This window comes from Corvus cornix, chromosome 8 (genome assembly GCF_000738735.6).
Source record: "Corvus cornix cornix isolate S_Up_H32 chromosome 8, ASM73873v5, whole genome shotgun sequence".
Lineage (NCBI taxonomy): Eukaryota > Metazoa > Chordata > Aves > Passeriformes > Corvidae > Corvus > Corvus cornix.
In genome coordinates, this window is record NC_046338.1 from 9,336,398 (window position 1) to 9,359,518 (window position 23,121).

Sequence of the window (23,121 nt, forward strand, 5' to 3'; positions counted from 1 at the left end):
AGGGCGCTCAGAAAGTTCCCAGGTCAATACTGTGTGTGGCCATGACCACTCTGGTTTTTCTTTGTCTTGGCTGATAGTTTATACATGTTGTGAGGCTGCTTGTTCTTGCTTTGTCTGCAGAAATGTGGTTGTGGCTCAGAGCCTAGGTGAAGTGTTTCCATCTTTCCAAACTCCTCTATACAACAGTAACATGCAGTTCCAGAAAGAAAAAAAAAACAAAAAACAAAAAGAAGGGATTTATTAAAGGGGTGACCCAGAAGATAAAAGGTGGTCGTTCTTTTACTATTCCCAGTGTGTGTTTATTTTAAGCCTTGATGAAAATCACCTTAAAAACTTTTTTTAAAAACCCACATGGTTAGAATAAAGAGTGACATAACATATGCAATGAAAACCAAAACTGAGCAAAGAATGGAACCATATCTAAACGAAGAAAAAAAACTCTGATAAGTCAAATATAAAAGCGTAATAAGGCACACCTAAAGGCATCCTGAGAAACAGCTGATGGCATCAAAACAGTAATAAACAGTCTTGGTTGTTTCAAGATCACTAAACTCTGTATTTGCTTCTGGTTAGGTAGGATGGTTCAAGGAAAAAGAGGTCATAACAGAATAACTCAGGCTGTGGTGGTGGTGATATTTTCCATGGAGCAGTTAATGAAATACAGTTTGTATTACTGTCATCATCCTCTTGAGAGGGGAGTCTGGTTGTACTGGAGCGGGTGAGGAATGACGTAGGCACGTAGAGATGAGGCATTTGGAATGGCCAGGCATACCTGCAGCCTAGAGTCTCATTATTTTAGCAGCAGGTTTTAAAATTGCTATGAAATGTGGAATCGCTTTCATCAGCTGCATGCAGTTTCTCCACTCTTCCCTTTATTCTGATTGGTTTTGTTGCTCTTTTGTGGACTAACTCTGGGAAGTGATCATTTAAAAGTGAAAATGCCCTTTTCAGGGACTCTTCTTTTAATTAGATTATTTCAGGTTTTGTTTTGATCAGAGATCAAATAGCTTTTGGCACTTGCACTATAGTTGCTTGATTTCCCTTTCTGTTCCTCTCTTTAGTCATACTTTGTCATGTTTATGCCACTTGTATTGACGGAGTTTTGTTTGGTTTTTTACAGTGACGGTAGTTCCTGTCTCACCTCTTTGATGGAAGAGGACTATGACCCAGAAGTGAACTCTTCACTGTAGAACAAGAAGCTCTTGTGGATAATTGTGTCCCTTTAAAAGCAGCACCCAGTCTACAAAAAATAGAGTAGAAGAGATTATTTTTGGACCTGGCTTTTTTTGTTCATGTGACCTATGTTTCAGCATGTAAATGGTGAAAAACAGGGAGAACATTTGTGCCTGCTTCTGAGCTTTATATCAAGTAGTGCTTAGCTCTGTGGAGCATTAGCCAAGTTACGTGAAGACTAGAGTATATCCTAACATTCATTTTTTAAAATATTTTACCTTTTTTTAGCAGATGTATGTGATAAAAATGAAATTTATATTTTAAGAGCACTTGGGCAGATGCTTCTTGTTTAGATCTCAGCATTTAGGGCAAACATTTTTACGTAACATCTTTTTTCCAGAGCATTTAGGTTGATCTGCTGCAGATCATGAACTGTCCAGCAGCTTTGAGTGTATGTGTTCAGTATTAACCATGATGTTGCTCTGAATGTTGTCATGCAGACTTGACAAACCTTTTTGTAATGTAAAGGCTGACTTCTGTACTACCATAACCAGAGGAAATTTAATGAGGTGAACGTGGGCGTGGCTTTTTTAAATATAAATTACCTTCTTAGGTATCTTTTTTTTGTAGTGAGAGTGCAAAGAGAGGGTAAAATGAGCAGCTGAGGGGGTGAAGGGCACAGTTGGCACGAAGTGCGGCCTCTCGTGCTCTGCTTTGAGACGCACTGTTGCCTCAAGGCTGGCCTTCCAGAATTCTGGAGAAGGAAGGAACCCAGAGGTCACTGAAGCACACAAACTGAGGACATTGGACTGCAGAGGCCAAACTCAGGGTAAGTGATCATATGTACTTACTACTTTGCTATACTGTATTGACTTGCTTCTAGATAAACTAAAGTTGAAAAGTAAAGCAAAATGGTAAATTGGAGAACCTTCCACAAAAAAAGATGGAATTCATTTATACAGAGCAATAGTGAAATGTTCATCATTTTGAGCAGTAAAAATTGCTGTGATATGTTGGAAAGCACATAGGAGTTCAGGAGCTGTATATGGTTGTCTTTCAGGTCTCTGATCTGCTCTAAATGTCTCTTAACATCACAAGTTGGTCATATTTGATTTACAGCCTCTGGAATAAAACATGCAGTGGTCACCCCTTTGCAGACTGTGAGACAATGATCAGTGAAGAATTGTACTCCAAATTCTGTCGTATCTTGATTTTTACATCTGTCTTGTATGGCTTTTCTGTGCCATTCGTTCTGTTTCCTTCCCCCTCCACACCCATTCTATCATGAACTTCATGGGTTTGTTAAGTGTAAACAGGAAGTAACAGGGAATGTTGGAGTTCTTACCTGTTTCAGTCAGAGGAGTAAAGTCAGCAGGACAAGAAAAATGTTCAAGTATAATATGAAAAACTTCAGCACTTTCCCCCTCCTATTTGTATAGGCCAAACTTTAAGAGGTAAATTGTATTATTATTTCAGTTTGGATAAGATGACAGGGAGTGTTCTTTTCATTTACAGATCCTGGCCATGAGGTTTGATGCCTCATTTTATTGAAGGGAGACACTGGACCTAAATGGCGCAGCATGACTTTGTTCCTGCCTGGCTTAACTTCTCAACACCACAGTCAACCAAGGTAACGGTAATACAGATCACCTCCTTTCACAGCTCTTGACCATGGGTAAGATGAGTGCATTAGGTTCTCTGTGATTCTACGTGAGACAGGTGGATTTGTGAGCTGTTCTGATTAGATGCAGGCTCATTGACATTGCTGGCTAATCAATGTAGATATGGATGCTGTATTGAAAACTCGTACAGGAATGTGTGGCTTGGTGGTTTTTTTCAATTAGCCAAATGTCACTGTTGGACGGACAGGCTCCTGGAGAGTCCAAATGAGTGCTTCATTACATGACTTTTTACTTTCCGCAGTCCCCTGCAGCCACCTTTGAGAAACATGGAGAGCATCTTCCACGGGGGGAGGGCCGCTTTGGCGTGAGCCGCAGGAGACACAACTCTTCCGATGGATTTTTCAATAATGGGCCCCTCCGAACTGCAGGAGGTGAGTAAGAAGGATCAGAATGCAGCCTGAGAGCAAACATTTTGAAATGTTCTACAAAATGAAGAATTCAGCAGAATAGAAACATCCTCCCAGACTGTACCTTTTCAAAACATCCTATGAGGAAGTTGTACTACTCTCTTCTCCCATACAATGTGCTCAGGCCTTAAGGGGTTTTCATGGTAGCTGTATGTGCATTGTGTAGCTTGGTTTGTTTTCTGATATAATCACACAGTACTTAGTAAGTTCAGCTCAGCAGTTACTTAGTGAACACTGGCTGAACAACAAGAAAGACAACCTGATATTTCCAGTATTCTGTATACTGTGTTGATTTTTCTTATTTGCATCCTTATCTCCTTTTGTTTAGACTGCTGGCATCAGCCGTCCCTTCTCCGCCATGATTCTGTAGATTCTGGTGTTTCTAAAGGAGCTCATGTTGGGCTTTCTGGCAGTCAGCCTGGCTGGCATGGTCCCTCACGGGGCCATGATGGTGTGAGCCAGCGTGGAGGAGGAGGAACTGGAGTTCATCGCCACTGGAATGGCAACTTCCATTCTCGGAAAAGTTCCGCCTTTCAAGAAAAGCTGCCTGTTGAATCCAGGGAAGAGAAGAAGGAAGATAAAGAGCATTTGCAGTTTGAGGAGGAAGACTTTGTAAGTGTGTAGCTTCTCACTAGAAGTGGCAGGTGTGAGAAGTGGCTTTTCGATCTCATTTGTATTAGCATTGATAGGTGATGAGGATCTAGAGTTGCATTCTGTTCCACGTTTGAGACACAACAAATTTAATAAAATTAATCCGACACTGATAGGATGCTGATTGATACCCAGAGCCCTCAGGACTTGGTGACCTGTTGGATTATGGGGTTTGGCTCATATGTTTTGCAAAATGGTTATTGTGAATTGAAGGCATTGTAACATTCAAGCTAGGTCTTCAGCGAAACCCATAAGGTGGCAGAGGAAGAGTAGTTGCATTGACTTTGTGTCTTTGCTTACAAAGCCTTTTTTTTTTGCTCCTAGAAATACATCTGTTTGGCTTATCTTCAGTATGCCTGCTTCAGTCTTCCTGTCTCCTTCACTCTGATACATGTTGGTGTTTGTGATAACCTTCCCAAGCTTGTTCATGACATGCTCAGACCTTTGCAACCGTCTGCCTTGAATCTTCTGGAATAGTATTATCAGAGATGTTTTCCCCTCTCTCTCTGTTTATCTGTGGATCAGGGTTTCTTGAGCCATTTCTTCCATCACTATCTCCAGTTCACCAACTTCCTTCTTACTCAGCATTTTGATTCACGTGGTATTATCAGTATGATAGTCTCTTACATCCTGACTATTTTTACTGGAGTATCTTTCGTTTTTCAAACTTTATCAAATAGTACTTGGACTTTACAGCTTTCATCCTTACCATGTACCTTCCTTAATGCTAATGCTTTGAGAGATGTGCACCTTTTCTACTTTCTCTTTTCAATTTAATTCTATTTCTTCTGACCCCTGAAGAGTGTTTTATTATTAGACCATGTGTTTTTCTTTTTGCATCTATTTCTTGCTGTCTCTAGGCTCTTCTTGACCAGTGTAATGAGGGGAGTATCATGTGTAAGGTTCTGGTAACTCTGTCCTTTCCCCTAATGCAATTCCTCTGTCTTTATCTTCAGTGCTAAAGCCTTTGCTGCCTCCTGTAATGAGAGGTTCTGGTGATACTGTGCACACTTGCATGTATCATCATCATGAGGTTTTTGCTGTCTTCTTCAGCATTTGTCTCTGGAAGGCTGTTCACAGCTGAAATTGTTGTGGCAGTTTGATGGCTTTTGCTCAGGAATTTACGTGTCAGAGTGAAATACACTAATGCCTCCAGCTGCTTCAAGCCAAAATCCAGAGCCTACACTTAAACTGCCACAGGAGGCAGTTTGATTTAAGCTGCTGGGGTTTTTTTCAGTGAAGTGCCTGGGAAGTGATTGCATGCTCTTGTTCAGCTGCTGCTGCTTGGAGCAGGAGCCTGCATCACAGGGTGGTTAGCAGCTGGAAAACAGGGATAAAGCTTGCGTGTCGATTTCTGTTACCTGATTTCTCAAGAATACTGTAATTCAGAATTTCTATAAGCCTGTTTTTTTGACTGTCAAAAGTCTGTTGAAATCTAGAAATATTGCAATGACTGTGACTGTGCAATCTGTTGTTGTCTATCTTGGTCTAAATCTTTATTCCACGTACTTCATTCTCTTTGCCTTGATGAGTGCCTTCCGCAACTACATGGCTGTTCTCTAATTACTTCCCTCATTTTTAAGATGATAATACCACGTGATGGCTAGCAGCAAGCTTTATTTAGTAACTCCTGTATTGTTTTTGCCATAGTGGTGAAACTGATGTATGCTGTGGTTAAGTGTGTAGCTGTTAGGCCTGCGTGGCTGACAACACTTTTCCTGAAAGGTTTGCAAAGCATGTTGTTAGTCTAAGTGTGAGCATGTCTACTGTAAAACTGACCTGTAGCTAAAAATTGAAGCTCTTAAACAGATTAATTTCTAGGGACTGAGGCAGGAATTTATGCTATGGTGTGACATTTTTTCCTAACTCTTACAGAACATGAATACCTACTATGTCAGATGCTCGCTATTAGAGAGTTATGCTGTCACCATAGTAACTGACATATGAGAAATTCATTAGAAAGAGGAAAAAGATGGCTGTATTTTGAACTGAGGTTATTTGGGACACAGGAAGAGGAATAGCTAATCAGGAACACTTGTCATTGGATGCTTAGATTTTCTGCACTCTGCTTTGAGATTGGACATATCTGTAGTTGTTCCACCAAGTTGAATTCTGAAACTGAACCCCGGGTAAGTCTGCAGAGAGCACAGAGTCTGCGTGCACTCTTGCCCTAAAAAGTGGACTCTGAAGTTTGATATCAATTTAAATGTAGCTTTTTTTTGTCAGTAAATATATTCCTTTACATTATGAATCTAGTACTGCTTTGGGGTGGTTTTCTTTTAATTGGCTGATGCACAATTATTGTATTAAAATATTTATGAAATTAGGATAGATTCTTCATGTAGTGATGATGTGGATTCTATTTTATTTTTTGAGCTGCTGACCAAATACCTAATTTTTTTATACATGTACTGATTGGTAGAATCTACTTAACCATAGTAGAAGACTAGAGGGCTTATCCTGAACCCTCTGATAGTTCCATTGGAAATACAGCAGAAACCAGGGAGAATGCAAACTTGATTTTTAGATGTCTTTGTGGCAAAGCACTCTCTTCCACTTTAGGTGCTGTTCAGAGAAATCTACCCATACTCTGGGTTCCTGGAAACAAAATGTTATGTTAATACTGATTATTTTTTTTGTTTTCTATGATAGAACAATATAGTCATTTGCATTGTCTTTTTACAGCCATCTTTGAATCCAGAAGCTGGAAGACAAAACAACCAGAACAAACCTTTAGGGACACCTTCTGGAGTATGGGGTAGGTAAAGGTCACTGTACATAATGCTGATGATGGAGCAGAAAATTGTAACTGGTGTTTAAATGCTGGGTTTTTCACTCAGAAATACTTTAAGGACTTAAGTGAAGGAGACAGTTTGCTGCTTTCTGTCCTTTGCTGTTTTCCTCCCACAGTCTTCCCCAGTCTCTTGGCCTTTGTGTCTATTTGAAATTGTGCTTGTCTTGTCATAAAAAAACAGCCAGTGGCAGTAATGTCACTGTTCTGTGTTCGCTTCCTGTCGTGCTGCAGTTACCATTTCACACAGACATCACTTGAAGGGCAGAGCAGATTGGAGTGAACTCGACATTAGTTCCTGACTTGGGATCTTCATAGTGGAAATACAGCAAAACTGTCATAATTCTGTGGTTTGAGTTTAGTTGATTTTTTTAAACTCAGAACAGCCTTGCTTTGGATCCTGATGTACTCTGTGAATCTATGCCTTTAACAAAAAAAAGTGAAACAAGGTACTAGTTCTAGCAGTTAAACACAGATTTGTTAATATCTAGTTGGATTAGTTAGGTTAGATACTGTAAGTAGTACAAATGCAAAAGAAGCTCAGAAACCCTTTTTGCAGTACTGTTGGGTTGTATTCTTTTGCTTGTTTGTCTAGTAGCTGTTGTTCTGCTCAAAACCTAATGACAATTAACATTTATGGGCTTTTACCTGCTTATATTACTAGTGTTTTTAAAGTTGTTGCGCTCCTGAAAATGTGATTATCTGGCCTAAGAAATATTAACTGTGCTTGTTTGTAAAAGCACTGTCTTTTGAGGTATAAGTTACATAAATATTTTTGCTATGTTAGTGAACTAACAAAGCTGATCCATGATTGATCCAAAAAATGCTCATAACTCTTCTGATTCCTGTAGAATGGTGCAAGGCTGTTAAGTGATGTCACTGTAGGTTATTTCTTTCAGCATCAAGGAAGCTGTTGTGTTTAAATTAGAAAAGATTGTATTTAGATATCCACATCCAGTATCTTTGCTCAGAGCTGAAATGAAAGAGCAGCTGGTAACAGTCTCAGATTCAGATATGTAGTGTCTAAGGTGGAGAGGGAGGAACTGGAACAGTGTACTGAAGCTGTTTTGAGACTGAATATCTGTATTTCAGAATCTCTTGTTTTGTTTTTACAGAAAACCCCCCTAGTGCCAAGCAACCTACCAAGATGCTGGTCATCAAAAAGGTTTCAAAAGAGGATCCTTCCGCCGCCTTCTCAGCTGCATTTACATCACCTGTTTCTCACCTGGCAAATGGCAACAAAGCCACCACCATTGTCCCAAGTGTCTACAAAAATCTGGTTCCTAAACCTGCAGCTCCTCCTTCCAAGGTACAGGGGGTTCCAACCAAATTAGTGAACTGCAGATCAAGGGAATCAACCCCCGACAAGTAGCAAGAGCTGGAATCCAGTTGTTTCTGGGGCAGTGGCTTTTACAGTCGAGGTCTGAAGTTGTTCTCTGCTAAAATGCCTTTTGGTTTTGTCCCTACTGAGGTCTATTTGAATGGGTGTGTCCTCATGCATTAGACAAATCCTTATCTTAATAAGACAAAACAAGCAGTGCTGGAGAGGTGGAATGTGTGCTGCTATGTGCTTGAGCTGTTCACGTGACTACCTTGAAAAATCTTTATTGGGTTGCAATACTTTGATGTGTCCAGAACAATTGAGGCTAGGATCAGATTAGATTGTAACATCCTGCAATTCAGGTGTAATTTAGTTGAGCCTTAAAAACAACCTGGAAGAGCAATAGGGTTTGTGCTATAGTTCTTTTACTGGAGGAAATACAGTAGTGCTAAAAAAAAACAAGTAATTTTTTTAAAAAATTTCTTAGTTCTAGGCCTAATCTTGTCCATTTTTCTGGAGAACCAACATGTATAGATGCCTTAGAAACTTGAAAGAATTGATAGTGAAAGTATATAAAAAGCTAAAAAAAAATGTTAGCTAGGTTATTCTTTAAAAAGATGTATACTTTGATTTCTAAAATATATTAATTACTGATGCTGGCTGTGACATTCCAACAAAATCTTCCCTATGATTACAATAGATCATTCTTACACACTTCAAAGATAAAAGTAAGAGACACTCAGCTTTTTTTTGTAGGAAAGCAAGTTTAGAGCTTCTTTCCCTTTTGTAAATGTCTGTTAATTCAGGTTAAATTCTGCCAGCTACAGGAAAAAATCATAGTGGTTAAAATGATTATCAAATATTTTTGTCTAAACACTTAATTTGACAGTTGATCTACTTCTTGGGGTGGTGGGTTAAATTGACCCTCTTAGAAAGGTTATTTATAAGGAGCTTTTCATTCCACACAGTTTTCAGTCCATATATGTTCTTGTTTAGATTAGGTAAACAAAATGCAGCTTCTAATGTGTAGGGAGCCTGCTGTGGCTTTTATTTTTGCTTTTACAGCTTGATTGATACATGTGTATACATAGTCTGACCTGGATTTAGTCTGGATGTTTTGAGTGTTCTTTGAAACAAAAGGCCAGAGGTACAGTTTCTGACCAGACTGTTAGATTATCTCTGGCTTCAGTCAAGGAGAGCTGCTCTTGAAGCTTTTCCTAACCATGTTCTGAAATTAGACTATGTAGGTTTTGATTCCTCAGATAAAAAGAGCACATTATTCAGTGCTCACAGTTGGAATAAAACTATGATCTGAAGGTTCAGCATCCATCAAAAATAGTGGTAGGGCTTTTTTTGTTAGCTTGCTTTACATGTTACATAGGTCATTTGCATTCCAGATTGTTTATCTATATTTAAATCAGAGATTATGGCAGTATGTAGTGGTACCTGCCTAAGTTCCTTTTAATTAAGTTTTTACTTCACTGAATCCAGTAGGCCTGGATTATACCTGGATTTATACCTGAAATATTACAGTATTGATAACACAGGAAATGTTCTTTGGCTAGTGGAAAAGGTATTAATTTTTGATCTGTAGCCCAAGAGATCAATCACATTAAGCAGGCTATAAATATGTACCTGGTGATTTAGCTGCTAATTTCTAAGTGTTTATGCACTGACATGGTGCTGTGGTTACTGAGGCAGTGTGATATTCCTCAGTGTTGGGGATTGCAGTGCTAAGAATTATCTGCTGATGTCATCAACAGTGCTTTTGTTAATGAATGGTGACCATTAGCAAAACCAAAAGGTGGGCTATCAGCATACCCTTAGCCACAAAAACTGTATGCATTGATGCCTTTTTAAAGTCGCAACCTTAAAGCAGCTGTGGTAGGATGGAAGACTTCTAGAAAGTTGTCCAGGAATTGCAGTGCATAAAGTAGTAGAGGAGTCAAAACATTCCTTTCACAAAGCCAGCAGTTTTGGAAAGCTGTCACAGGAAAACTGAATGAAAAATGGTTTTGTTAAGTTGTACCAAGTAGTTCAGAAAGGAAGAGAACTGGTGGCAGTGGAACAAGTATGTTCTTCCTGGCTAACTGAGATGGCTAATAGCTCACAGTCAAGCAATCCGTGAAGGTCACACTCAGCTTCCCCAGGAAAGCAGTAGGGGTCTGTCTTTGGATCTGTCTGAGCTGCCCCTTTGTGGAAGCCTGGAGAACAGCACTGGGCAGCTGAGAGCTGGGAATCGAACAGTGCAACCCTGGAGCTGCAGAGAGAAACTTTTTGTCAGAGTCATACTGCACCCTAATTTTAGTACAGGCAATAAGTATTGCGCACATTAGGGTATTTCTGGGCTTTGAAGGGGATGTTTTTAATGTGTGCTGTGAATGCCATAGAATCCATTTGATAATGTGGGATGCTCATTTTTAAGTTGGAGTGGAAGAGTAAAGCTGATGGCCTCCCCATGCAATCTATTTATTTAAAAATTTATAGAAGAACCCAGTAGACAGTGACAACATACTGAAATAGTGCCTCTGTTCTCATTGCTGGCAGATTGCAAGATCTGTTGCATCTCAGATTTAACTCAATCCTATTTGTGCATGAATTATTTTACTAGTGACTTGAAGGTGGCTTCAGAAGTCAAAGGAACCTGTATTTTTAATGCTCTGATAGTGTCTTGCTAGTGCCACTTGATACAAGTTTCTTCTTAGGATTGTTTTTGTAAAGACTCTCACTTCACGGTGTTTGTCCCTGACTGATAAGAGAGCTTCAAGAACAACATTCCAAGTAACAAAAGCTTACCTTGAAGTCTTTGCTCTTCAGCCAAATGGCCAGTGTATTCAAAGGGATACTGCAGAGAGTATCCAGGGCAAAACAGCAAGTGATCCTGCACTGTAATAAACTGGCTGCTTGCTTCTTTTTCTTGTTGTTGTTGCTGAATTGGTGCAATGATGGACATTTTCATAGCTCCAGGAAATAAATAATTTGCATTCTCAATTTGCATTCTCACCCGAAACAAACTCTTCCTTGATGCGCTTTTTCCTCGCACAGGCAAACTTCCTGTCAAGTGGTTGGAAGCCTTTCTTTGTGGCGTGCAGTGTTTCCCTAAGAAGTGTAATTTTAACTGGGATTTTTTTAATTTCCTGTCTGTGGGTAGCTGTAAGATGAATTGCATTACACAGTGGTGGTTCCAATTAATGAAGGGCAATGCTGGATTTTCTCTTTGAGCTCTTAATGGTGTTTTACTGAAGGGTGGTGCCCATGAACCAGAATTGTGTGTGATTTGGGGGAAACAGCAATGCCAGGGGAAAAATGATGATTGTTGAAATGGACCTTTTGAGACTGTTCTTGCAGAGGGAAGGAAAAAAAATCCATACAACAGCCAGCATAATGTTGTTTATTTATTTCAATAATTTGCAAGCAACCCCTTCTTGGGCCTTACCATTTACTGCCCTGTATTTTGTGTTCTTTTCAATACAGCCAAGCCCATGGAAAGCCAACAGAAGTGAACATAAACCAGGCTCACTGTCCTCCACCCGTGACTCTGCCTTTACCAGTCCAGTGTCTGTAACCAAACCAGCAGTACTGGCAAGTGGCTCAGTCCTCACCTCTCCCAAAGAGGTAAGGGTTGGGCTTAGGTATAGGGTGGGAGCTTTTGTCACTATCGCCTACTCCAGCATATTCGTGATAAGGCCCTCTCTGCATGCGGTACCTACCTTTGCACCCTCGATGGATGACTCACTTGGACATTCTTAGCACATTCTGCCACATCGATGATACACTAAAAGAAAATAAACCTTCATAAAAATGGGGTTTATCTGGCTGTAAAGCCATTGGTGTTTGTTCAACTGTATTAGAATTTCCTTCCAGTAAAAAAAAAACCTCTAATGCTTTAAATGGTGTTGTGTAACAAGACACGTGTCAGCTTGGTATTATGGGAGTGCAGATACTAAGAACTGATGTGAATAGGTAGGTAAATTGATTCCCATTATGTTCTTCAGTATAGGAAAGGAAGGGGAAGGAAGGTGATCTGCCTTATTTCCTTTCTCTAGAACAACAGCACAAACACTAGGTTCTGAGAGGGTTGAAGGAGTTTAACATGTGTACATGTGACTTTTCAGCTACAGTATCTGTTTTTAATTTTGACCTTGGAAGGAGGTAATCTGCTGAGATGGAAACTGACTTGCCCCTAGTTTTGGTCTGAAGTATAGAGAGAACATTGAAATATAAATCTCTTAATATTTCAGCAATACCTATGACATTGCAGAAGAAAAAAAAAAAAAAAAAGAACAGATTGTGATAAATTCCTGGCCAAAGCAGCTGCTCTTTACAGATTTGGCTTAATGATCTTGGAAGTCTTTTCTTAATGATTTTGTGATTCTGTAAATGATTATTCACAACATCTGAAATTAGCTTGTTCATGTTTTAAGTGTAGAATTGAGGGATTTTTCTAGTAGTGCATTTTTCTTGTTCCTTTGTAGATATTACTTCCAAAATAAGGCCTTGTCATCTTTATGATTCTCTGCTTTGCAGGCTTTACTTTGCAGCAGCCTGCACTTTTCTGCCTTAGCCACAGCTGAGTGTACAAGCAGTCATTAAAGGCAATAGTTAATAAACAGGCACCTGTCACTTTGACAAATAGATCTTGCACTCTGTTCTTTTCCCTTACGATTGCTTCTGTCTCTCTTTAGACCAAGTTCTTCGTGCTGCTGACAGCCTTCCTTTTGGGTAATGCACAGCACAGTATGGACAGTGTAAATATGTAAACTTAAACAGGCTTTCACCTCAGCAGACATGACAGGGGCATTTACTTCGTATCATATTGGAGTAATGCAAGCGTTTCCTTCACCTGCCCCCCAGGAAGGTCTTGTGTGAAACTTTATTCAGTGAAGATGTTGGATACTAACCTAAGAGTTAAACATAAAGGGCTTAAAAATTCCTTCCAACTAAACTGGACGCTTGTAATACATTTTTCTTTGAATCTGTTGGAGACTTAAGAGTATGAAAACACAGGTCTGTAGACAGCAGATAGTACTGCAATCCTGGTTTTGTTTCTGAAACGGGGATAATGCGCTTCCTGCAAAAGTGGTAAAAATAGCACCTTTACTCGTAAGAGACCACAGTGTGTTGAAAACTAAAAGGGTGCCAACTAGCACTGGCTCTGTCCCCACAAGCCAGTCTAAGACAACCAAACTACAATACAGCCTAAGTTCTTGAAATGAATTCAGGATTACTTTTTTGTAAGACTAGCCAGACAGACATCAGAACAAATCTGAGGTGATGCATAGTGCTCTCATTTAAAAAAAAAACCAAACACCCAAAAAAAATCAACACCAAAGATTGAGATGCCTTGATGTTTCAGTCAAAGACCTAAGCTTACGTTGGAAGAGATGCCAGCCTACTGTTTCAGTGCTAAAGAAGAATGCTCTGTAAAACATAACCCTTCTACAGAAAGTTATGCATAAAACTAGAATTGAGGTGAAATTAATTCCCTTTCAGAAATCTGTTGTTTCTAACCTTTAGCTGTAACTGTCTTCCCCTAACGTGTAGAAATTGTTTTAGTACCTCAGTAGCTTATTAGGGATTAAAACAGCCACTAGCAAAGAGTTCAAGTTGAGAATTTCATATTACCAGAAGACACCTAATTTTAGTCTCATTTGTTCATTGTTACCTTCTGTCACTGCAGTCAAACTAGTAGTTACGTTGAGAGCTTAATTTCACTCTTGTGTTGGCTTTTCATCCTGATAGTTGCAGTCACTTGTTAGGTCTGTTACAACTGCTGATTTGTTTCTTACTGTGTTGAATTAGGCAAAATCTGAAAAGTCTGCCTGAGAAATTACTTCCAGGCTGCACTTACTTCCCTGCAGCCATTATTTCACACCAGTGTTTCGCATGCAACAGGTATTAGAAATATAAGCAGCAGTTGCTGCCTTGTTATTGTTCTAGTTCCCTTGATCCTTGCTCAGAGCACTGAGTGTAATAAAAATTTTTGGCACAGGAGATTCATTTTGAAGAGCCTGAATTTGCAACCTTCCCTCCCAGCTTAAAAAAGTGTGTGGGAAGAAAAACACTACAAGCTTCAGGAAATTTTACTGGTTTAATATTGATTTTTAAAAAATCAAAGCATGTACCTGAAGAAAAAGAGTCGTTTTGCAAGATTCTGGTGTCAGTTATCCATAATAATGATTAAATGCCTCATTGTTTTAGAGTAGCCAGACAAACTCCAGCAGGAGGTTAAGATACTGGGAACTTTCACTTAACATGTTCTTAGATTCCTTTTGTGTGTCCAGTCAAAACATGGAACAGATTAAATTGAAAGCTCACCTTGGTTAGCAGTGCTCCTATTGCAGGATCATGGCTGGGTACTGCCAGTCGGCCTGATTCACAGGTTCCAGATTATTAAGAAAGCTTAAATGTTCTGGAAGAGCACAGGAGGTTTCCTTGTGTTCATGCACTGAGCTGAGCAGATTTCCCACAGGCTCCAGGGTTGTCTGTGTCTGGCTCCACACTGAACCATCTGGGCTGAGTGTACAGATCCAGCACTTGGCAGCGTTCTCTCCAGGGGAGGATTCCAAGGCTGTGGCTGCCAGTTCTGCACCCGGTTGTGGTTAGTTAAGGATGTGACCACTCCCTGAAAGGAGATTACCTCCCCATAGCTTAATTTCAGGGTAGAGTCTGTCACGATGACTTAAAACACAAATTTGAACTAAGTCTAATCTGCTAAATTTGCAAATATTTTGGGGGCAGGAATCCTGCATGAAGTTTTTTTCCCTAATACTCTGTTGTAGGCACCAGTTTGCTTGAGAGAGTTACATTACAAAGGAACAAAATAAACATATTCATGGCCGTGTGAATTGACTCCTGGGGGAAGAACAGAAATTGAGTTGGTAATAATAGATGGGAGAAGTGAATGTGCAACACCCATCAGTATTTTGATGGGCATTTGACATTAGGTTGGGGTTTTTTGAAGGGTTAAGAGCCACCTAAAAAACTGCTGAGTGTTTGAAAGGTGTAAGCACAGGCACTGAAGCGCCCCCAGGTTCGCAGCAGTGCAGTTTGAATTCTGTGTTCTCCCTCCCCTGTGCAGAGTCCTTCCAGCACCACCCCTCCCATCGAGATCTGCTCCTCGCGCCTGACGAAGCTGATGCGCCGGACCACTGATAAGAAGAGCGAATTCCTGAAGGCACTGAAGGATGATAGAAATGGGGAGATAACAGAAAACAGGGAATGTGACAAGCTGGATGATGTAAGATCACTGTCCTTGCTGTGTATATGATCATTATTATTGAAGGAGTTGGGGACTGAAAAAGCCCTGAGCAGTGTATGTAATTCAGGCTCTGGAAGAGGAAGGAAATGACTCCCACTGGTCTGGCACATGTGCCAGTAGAAGTAGTGCACAGCAGTGATGGAGAGAGATCTGTAACACAATGAAATGCAAACGGATAAGTAATAAATGAGGTGGAAGGGAAGGTCACAGATGTTGAAGGTAATCTAGATTTTTGCAAGGATTCTCTAAGGAGAGGAACAGTATCATATTTTAACATCTTAGGTTGCTTTCCAACTTGCCTGTCAAACTGCTTTCACTGAAAAGTAGAATTTTGTGCTTGTGAAAGGTGCAGGAATGTGGCTCAAGCCTCAGAGGTTCAGACCCCCGAATGCATAAACTTGTGCCCTAATGTGTATGTAAAGTGTGTCCTTAGGATCATTTAATTGTCGTAGTTTTCTTGCTTTCACTCTGAGCTGCTGATTATGGTTTTGCAATGCCAGCACTCACTCCTTTGGCACAGCAGCACAGGCCACCAAATGTCCTTCATCCTGTGTTGTCCTGTCACAGCCAGGTACACGTTGCTGCAGCTTCTGTAAAAAACACTGGCTCAAGGTGAAAGGCTTGGCTGGACTTTCAAAGGCAGAAGCTTGAACTTGGAACTGTGCTGTTGGCACAGTCTGTGCAAGCACACTTTGATGGTTTTATTTTTCTTTAGATGGAGAGTAACAGCACACCAGAACCAAAGGAAAACTGGGAAGAGAACTGCCATCAGAATGGCCTTTCTCTCCCTTTGCCGGAGGAGGGGGAAAACCTCTCCCATTCATTGGAAGCAGAACACAGGTGAGTAAATGGAAGAATAAAGTAAAGGAGGGCGAGTCATTGGGCTGTGTGAGGAGAAGGAAGCAATTTCAAAGAAAACTCTTATTTTTGGGAAGCAGCAGTAGCTGTGTGTGTATGGAGAAGGAGGTGTGTGGGCTTTGTGACCAGGGCTGTACTGGGTGGGGTCTCATTGAAGGTAAAACAAGACACAAATGACAGGTGAGCCAAGGCTTTACCAAGGTCTGTAATTAAATTCCAGTGCTTCTTTAGTGCCACATCCGCATGTTAATGCTGCCTAGAGATATTTATCTGCCCACACTGGGAGTTAGCATGAACCTAGGGTGATTCTGGTTAATTTACAAGCAGGTGTCCTAAATGTTAAGAAGACACACACCACACTTTGCTTGCACTTAGAATACTCCTGTGCTGCTTTACATGCTATAAAAGTGGAGGAGAGTTAAGAAAATATTTACCTGGTATCTCAGGCTGTATCTCATGTCAGTGAGTAAGCAGTGTGAGCATCTGGTGCAAGCAGATAGTAAGGTTTAGGACATTCTGAGCTGTGATACTGGTTTGGTTGCCTCATGTCCTCCTTCAGTGTCCTTGAGTTAGAATTTCAAATCCCTGCCTTCCACCAGTCTGGTTATGTACTCATTGTACAGGACTGCTGATGGTTAAATATTTGTAAAAGACACTGAAAAATGTTGGGTAAACACAAATGATTGTTGAAGTGGTCTGTGATAGAGAAGATTCCCTGGTGAATTTGGAGTGATTTCGTACAAAACCTCATTCTTCATGGACAAAGTGTTCTTTCCTTTGCCATTATTCCCTTGCTTTAGTTCCCATGCCCCTTTTATTTTCTCCACAATCAGGTTATTGAAAGAAATGGGATGGCAGGAATATCCTGAAAATGATGAAAACTACCTTCCCCTCACGGAGGATGAGCTCAAAGAGTTCCAGATTAAATCAGAACAGGTATGTTTACAGCTCTTCTCCCTCTCCTTTCTCAAGGGTTTCTTCTTAAAGATGTTCAAAAGGACAAAGAATTTAAGTGAGACTGTAGTAGAATGGATGATTCTGCATTATCCCTGTGTGTACACACAGTAAAATGTGTAATTCATGTCCACAGATTGTTGGTGACAGTTACTCTCCATGCTTTTGCTCGTTTTAAAACTTGCTTTCATTCCTACAGCGAAGAAGAAATGGATTTGGGAAGAATGGATTTCTTCAGGGCCGCGGCTCCAGCCTGTTGTTCCACTGGGGAAGCACTTTTAAGACAAAGATTGAGGACTCAGACACAGAAACAAGTAGCAGTGAAACGTCAGATGACGATGCCTGAAACTGGGCACAATAAAATTAAATAAATAAAACCAACCCAATAAACTCAGTTCATAGTTCAACACGTGTTTGGGGTTGTATAAACTAAACAGAGTTTATTCTGTCTCCAGTCTGTTCAGTTTTTTCTTTTGTTGTTGATACTTCATGCACAAGGGAAATAATTGTATCCCAAAGAAGAGAGAAATTGGCTTCTTTAGCTTTTTCTTTTGGTTTTGCCCTAATGCTTACTAGAAGTTTGTGCAGCTAGCAAATTTTGACAAAAATCCCTTGTGGGGCAGTGCACAAGTTCAGTCGTGTGAGCAGGACACAAGTGGCTGACTGATCTCTGCAACAACAAGCTTCTAACAGTGCCGCCGCATTGCCCAGTGCGCGGTAACGGTGTGCTAAAACAATCATTGTCGATGACAAAATGGCTTTTGAAGTTCTAATTATGTTAAATTAATGCTAATAACATGAATATTTTATTTTATTTTTTTTTTTTTTTGGCGGCTCGGGGAGCTTCATCACTTAACCAGGCGTTTGTGGTTTTCTTTTTTTTTTGGGTACAGCTGTAAAATATTTGGATATAGGAATTGTTTGTGTTCTTCTTCTTGCAGCCTTGATATTCAGGGTGGATTGTAAAATATAAATTTTTTGTGAGATTTCAAAGATTAAGATTATTTTGATAACATTATTTACAGATTTTAAAAAGTGACTATCACATTGAGTCTGTATGAGGGGGAAAAACTACTGCATCAAAAATAACTAACTTGGAATAAATATTTTGCATCAGTTTGCCAATTCTAATTGTCTTTCTTATGTAAGAAGAGCTTTCCTCTAAGGGACCTGCAACTTTGGGGGTTCAGTAGCATTGGGGATAAACAGTTTCCTCTCCCGCTCTATTTTTCCACTTGGCAAACATTGCTGTAGTGCTCAGACTGCAGGAGCTGAACTCTTCCTTTAAGAAGGGAGAGAGAGAACAATGCTGAGATGACAGTCCATGTTTGGGGATTTTTTTTTTAAAGAAAATAATTCAAAATTATCTTCTACTAAAGCAGTTTGCTTTTTTTTCCGCTTCATACAAAATGGTGAAGCTCGACCGGTCGGTGTCACTTGTTCCTAGTGCAATGCTGCTGTTTATGTTCACAACGTGGCAAGGGAATGTCTGAATCCAAAGCTGTTTTCATTGAAGTCTTTTTTAAAAATTCATGAAAACATTTCTATTAGATTAAAAAGAATTTTACAAACAACTCAGTTGTGGCCTAAGCTATTTAAGTGTCTGGTGTAAGTTCAGCTGTGCACAAAGGTTTTGGATTGGAAAGTGCTTGGGGGTTGTGCATTGTTTGCAAGTGGGTTGGATGTAGTCACACAAAACCTTGTCTTGCAGACCTCAGGGGTTTGTCCCAAGGTTCTGCCTGTGTGTTCTTAATCCACTCCTGGCCAGGCAGAGAGGACAGAGGTGTAAGAAAATGATAATGTTTAGCCCTAAATCTTTGCATCTGGATTCAAGGGTGCGTGCTCAGCATTATCAGGTGTAACTCTGCTACCTGTGCCTCCAGCTCCCTCTGGCTCTGCGGTGAACCCGAGCTGAGTGGGGCAGTGGGGCATTTCTTCATCCTGCACTCTGGAATCCAGGCTCCAGGGGCTGAGGCTGCCTGGGAATGCTTGGGAAGCGCTGGGGCTCCTGTAAGACATTGCACAAACCATCTCATTGCTTTTGAATATCCTTGTGTTTTGGTCCCATCTAACACTGCTTTTGTCTGGAAAAGTCTATCCATTTTTTAACTTCCCACGTCCACTTAAGTTACTCAGATCTGTGTGCACTGATCTCAGGAAATGGGGTAAGTTGTAAAACCCCTTCACCTCAAATCCATGCTGACAGCTGTTTCACTTCGATGTGGAAGTTCCCCCTTAGCTTTAAGTCTACTAAGGAGCAGCTAAGTGGGAGCTGCTGCAAGGCAGGAAAGGGGCATCCCTGGGACAGCCCCAGGCCCTGCATATCTCTGTCGGTGAGCACTTGGTAACCACGGGTGAGAGCACTGTGGGACACAGGCAGCGGGGCCTCCCTCACCTTGTTTTCTGTGGTTTGCTCAGGTGGCTCAGGGACATTTTTTCCCCCATTCCAGTGCCCGTGGTAAATAGTGGGAATGTCCAGGGTTGGAGGCGTGGTCCTCCCTGCCCAGCCCGGCGTCCAGCATAGCAACAGTGTCTTCAAACACTGCAGCCACCGCCCCCAGCAGGTCTGTGCACGCGTTCAGCCCGTCCCAGGGTGCCAGCCCCGCGGGGGGACCCCCTCTCCCTGGCAGGGTGGCCCCCCCGAGTGACCCCCACCCGCTCTGCTTTCCAGGGTGTTGGACATGGGGGGCTTCCTCTGCCCGCGCTGCCGCTTGGCGTTCGGATCCCGACAGTTGCTGCAGGTGCACCTGGAGAAGCTGTGCCTCGGGCCCGCGGCACCCAGCAGCTCCTGCCTCCATCGGGGGGATCCCCTGCCTGTGGAGGGAGCACAGGGCACGGCAAGGAAAACACAGGACGCCTCGGTAGTGTGGAGCTGGGTCTGGCACAGAATAGGGGTGGGTGGGAGGGACAGGGACAGGTGCTGGGCCGGGAAACAGGGCATCACATCCTAGATCCAGCTTGGTCTGAGCTGGGGTAGGCCTCCCATCTTCCCATTCCTGCACCACACAGGCAGCCCTTGGTGCTTATTTTGCCAAAGACAGAAAAGTATATTGTTAAGGGGGGGAGTGGGGATGCGTCACCCTTTTCTTCCCTTGGTGTCTGCAAGGTTGGGGTATCCCAAAATACGGACGACGCTGAGCCACGCCATCACTTTGTGCTTCCTGGGGTTCCACCAGCTGTGCGGGGACAGCGGGGACCAGGGCGGGCGCGAGGGGCTCCCCTGGGGGATGTGCTCACCCCCCGGGAGAGGGCCCTGCTCCACACAGCCGACCCCACTTCCAGGAGGCTGACAGTGGAGGTACAGTGAATCCTGAATCCCAGGGTGGGCATCAGCAGCCCTACGGCTCCCCAGAGATGGTGGTCCAGCCCCTCCTACCCGGTGAACCCCGTGTGCAGCAGGGAGAGCCCCCCCGGCAGTCGCTCCCACTGCAGGGGCACCGGCAGCCGCCGCAGGAGCTGCGGGAAGCCCACGAACGCTACGTGGCCGAGATCCGGGCCAGGACCCAGCAGCTGGAGCAGCAGAGGGAGGGTAGGCACTGGCAGCAGTTTTGGGGCAATGGGTAGGCACGTGTGGGATGCAGTAACCCCCCGAGAGTGGGGCTGCGGGGGCCGTGCTGAGCCCCCCGGCCCCTCACCGTCCCGCAGGGCTCTGCCGGCGGCTGGCGGCACTCGGGGCTGGGGCAGCTCTGGGCCCCCAGCCCGAGCACGGGGAGCAGCAGCAGAGCCGGGCCCCGCGGGACCAGGCCGGACAGGCCCGAACAGCACAGCAGAGGTGAGCGCTGGCCGGGAGGGGGTCACAGCGCAGAGCCCTGGCCCTGTGGGGTGGTCTCCATTAAAGGGCCCGTTGGCCCCCTCACCCCCCATTTGCCCGTCTCCTCCCCAGGGCCACCCTCCGCCTCGACACCCTCCTGCCGCCCGCAGGGCCGCTCGCGGCCGAGGCCAGGTGAGGCTCCGTGGCGATGGCGGCTCTGAGCAGAGCGCTCGGCCGAGCCCTGGCGATGGCTGACCCAGGGCTCCGGTAGGGCGCTGCGACTGTCCTACCTGCGCTCCGGGGGACACGACCCGGCCGTCCTGGACCAGCTCCTCCATCTCCAGCTGGAGGCCACGGTACTGGAGAAAAGAACCGCAGGGCTGGGCAGGGGCAGGCGGTTGGGTAAGTGCCAACACCAGGCCCAGGCCTGTCCCCCCACAGGGACCGTGGCCCCACAGCCGGCTCCTGAGGTGCCCCCGGCTGTGCCGGCAGAGCCCCCCGGCACTGGCACACACGCTCTGGATGCGGCGCTGCTAGCCGTGGAGCTGGAGAACCGGCGTCTGGAAGATGAACTGTTGGCACTGAAAGTCAGGAGGGAGAGGAGAGCAGACGCTGGTAGGTGATGGGTCCCAGGGAAGGGGGTCCCCTATCTGCACCCCACAGCCCTGGGGTTGCAGCATCAGAGCCCTGGGCTGGACATGGCTCCTGGAAATATGGGCAAGGGGAGGGGAGCTGCAGCTCGGGGTGGGGTGGGCTCTCTGCAGTGAGCAGGGGGAGTCCCGGCCCCCAGTGGCCCTGAACGCGGGCCTGGTGAGGTGCCGGGGAAATGGCTGCTGTAAAGCCCACGGTGACCAAATCCTGCTGCCCAGGCTCGCGGGCAGCCCAGCGGCACACGGAGGAACTGGCCCAGCTCCAGGCAGAGGTGGGAATGCTGCGATGCCACGCAGAGCAGACGAGGCCATGGCTGCACCCCCCCATCCTCCCACCCCCCATAGCCCCTCCACTGCCGCCAGCCCTGGCTGTGCCAGAACTTTTTATGGTAAGAGCCTCAGCCCTAGGCAATTTCCAGCTCTCCAAGGAGGGGAGAGGGGAGATGGGATTGGGCTGCCAACTGGGATGGAATGATGGGTGTGGAGGTACAAGCTTGGGGACATTTGGGAACTACTCCCTTTGCTGTGGTTGGGGATAGGGCCACTGGGGCAGGAGGTGAGTACCCCCCAGTGCTGGACCAAGGGTGGGATTTGCTTTGCACAGGCAATGGCACCTGTGAGGGGATGGCTGGGCAGCTCCTGCCCATGCCTGGACAGGACAGTGCCAGGACCCTTCTCCCCTTGACATCACTTTTTTCCTTTCCCAGGAGCCCCCTGGGCCTGCGCTGGGGCCTGGCAGCCCCACAGCCCATGTGTCCCCTGGACTCCCCCTCACCCCCTTTATGGCCCTGGAGGACCCTCCTCCTGCTCAGGAGCCCCCAGAACAAGACAGGGCTCCCCAAAGGTGAGCCAGGAATGGGCCATGGCCCCACTGGACTGCCCTGGCACCCCCTCACCACCCTGGAGTGGCAAATTGGGGCTTTAGTAACTGTTAGGGTGATGAAGGGATGGCAAAACCTGTGTTCAAGCTGCAGAGATGGGTTTTGGGACCAGGATCCTACAGTGGTGGGGTGGGGGGAAAGTGTATGGGAACACTGCTGGGACCAAAGAGGCTCTGGGCATTTCAGCAGGAAAAGGACAGGCAGCATCAGGCAAACGCCCAAGCCAGCAGCCACATGAGTTACACAACTCAGCCTCCACCCCAGGGCTGAGCCCACAGCCAGATGAGGGTTTCACTCTGCTCACAATGGTGGTTTAGGGACAGGAAGAGGGCACAGAGGGGCACAAATTCCTTTCCCTCAGGTACAGCCCCAGATGCAGCCCTCTGTAGGGAAAGCCTAATCCAGGGCATGCACAGCTCAGCCCTGGGAACCAGCAAAAGCCACAGCCAGCCTTCCAAAGCATCACAGGCCGTGGGTTATGTTTAATAAATGGCTTCAGCTCATTGCTCTTCACTTCTTGGCCTTTTTTTATACACACACACACACACACACAGAGCCCAGGGCAGGCTCCCAGCCCCACCTGGGACTCAAGCTGTCTGAGTGGACAGCCCTGCCCCTGCCTCAAACCATCAGCACCTGCTCCTGGCACCCCCTCCTGGGTGCAAAGTGGAGGTTGAACAGAGCTAAAAATACACAGCAACAAGGCCCAGGATGTTACAAAGCTCTTTATCAGCCTTCCCC

At 44.2% G+C, this 23,121-nt stretch overlaps 2 protein-coding genes across 5 annotated transcripts in view; both read left to right on the top strand.

The window, feature by feature from the left end:
* GPBP1L1 (GC-rich promoter binding protein 1 like 1) overlaps positions 1 to 18,223 on the top strand; it is a 32,225-nt gene extending 14,002 nt beyond the window's left edge. For both annotated transcript variants that reach the window (XM_039556526.1, XM_039556525.1), the window contains exons 2-12: positions 1,121 to 2,002; positions 2,689 to 2,803; positions 3,097 to 3,226; positions 3,591 to 3,874; positions 6,599 to 6,671; positions 7,820 to 8,013; positions 11,500 to 11,640; positions 15,107 to 15,265; positions 16,002 to 16,126; positions 16,978 to 17,080; positions 17,298 to 18,223. In XM_039556526.1, coding sequence (XP_039412460.1) covers positions 2,744 to 2,803; positions 3,097 to 3,226; positions 3,591 to 3,874; positions 6,599 to 6,671; positions 7,820 to 8,013; positions 11,500 to 11,640; positions 15,107 to 15,265; positions 16,002 to 16,126; positions 16,978 to 17,080; positions 17,298 to 17,444 — 1,416 coding nt within the window. In that variant the 5' untranslated portion in view covers positions 1,121 to 2,002; positions 2,689 to 2,743 and the 3' untranslated portion in view covers positions 17,445 to 18,223. The remainder of the gene's footprint in view (positions 1 to 1,120; positions 2,003 to 2,688; positions 2,804 to 3,096; positions 3,227 to 3,590; positions 3,875 to 6,598; positions 6,672 to 7,819; positions 8,014 to 11,499; positions 11,641 to 15,106; positions 15,266 to 16,001; positions 16,127 to 16,977; positions 17,081 to 17,297) is intronic.
* A 1,853-nt stretch (positions 18,224 to 20,076) lies between these two features.
* Positions 20,077 to 22,877, top strand: CCDC17 (coiled-coil domain containing 17). 3 transcript variants are annotated; one of them, XM_039555757.1, is made up of 6 exons: positions 20,077 to 20,627; positions 20,744 to 20,870; positions 20,982 to 21,041; positions 21,121 to 21,464; positions 21,719 to 21,888; positions 22,207 to 22,877. In XM_039555757.1, the coding sequence occupies exons 1-6, from the start codon at positions 20,453 to 20,455 to the stop codon at positions 22,345 to 22,347; spliced, it is 1,017 nt and encodes a 338-aa protein (XP_039411691.1). In that variant the 5' UTR covers positions 20,077 to 20,452; the 3' UTR covers positions 22,348 to 22,877. The 3 variants fall into 3 exon arrangements, with proteins under 3 accessions (XP_039411691.1, XP_039411692.1, XP_039411690.1); XM_039555758.1 differs by having other exon boundaries at positions 21,121 to 21,251; positions 21,342 to 21,464; positions 21,719 to 22,297; XM_039555756.1 differs by having other exon boundaries at positions 21,719 to 22,297.
* The last annotated feature ends 244 nt before the right edge of the window (positions 22,878 to 23,121 follow it).

Coding starts and splice junctions, on each gene's coding strand:
- CCDC17 (XM_039555756.1), top strand. CDS start 20,453: ATGGTGGTCCAGCCCCTCCTACCCGGTGAACCCCGTGTGCAGCAGGGA. Junction 20,871..20,981: donor GCCCGAACAGCACAGCAGAG/GTGAGCGCTGGC, acceptor TCTCCTCCCCAG/GGCCACCCTCCGCCTCGACA. Junction 21,042..21,120: donor CCGCTCGCGGCCGAGGCCAG/GTGAGGCTCCGT, acceptor GGGCTCCGGTAG/GGCGCTGCGACTGTCCTACC.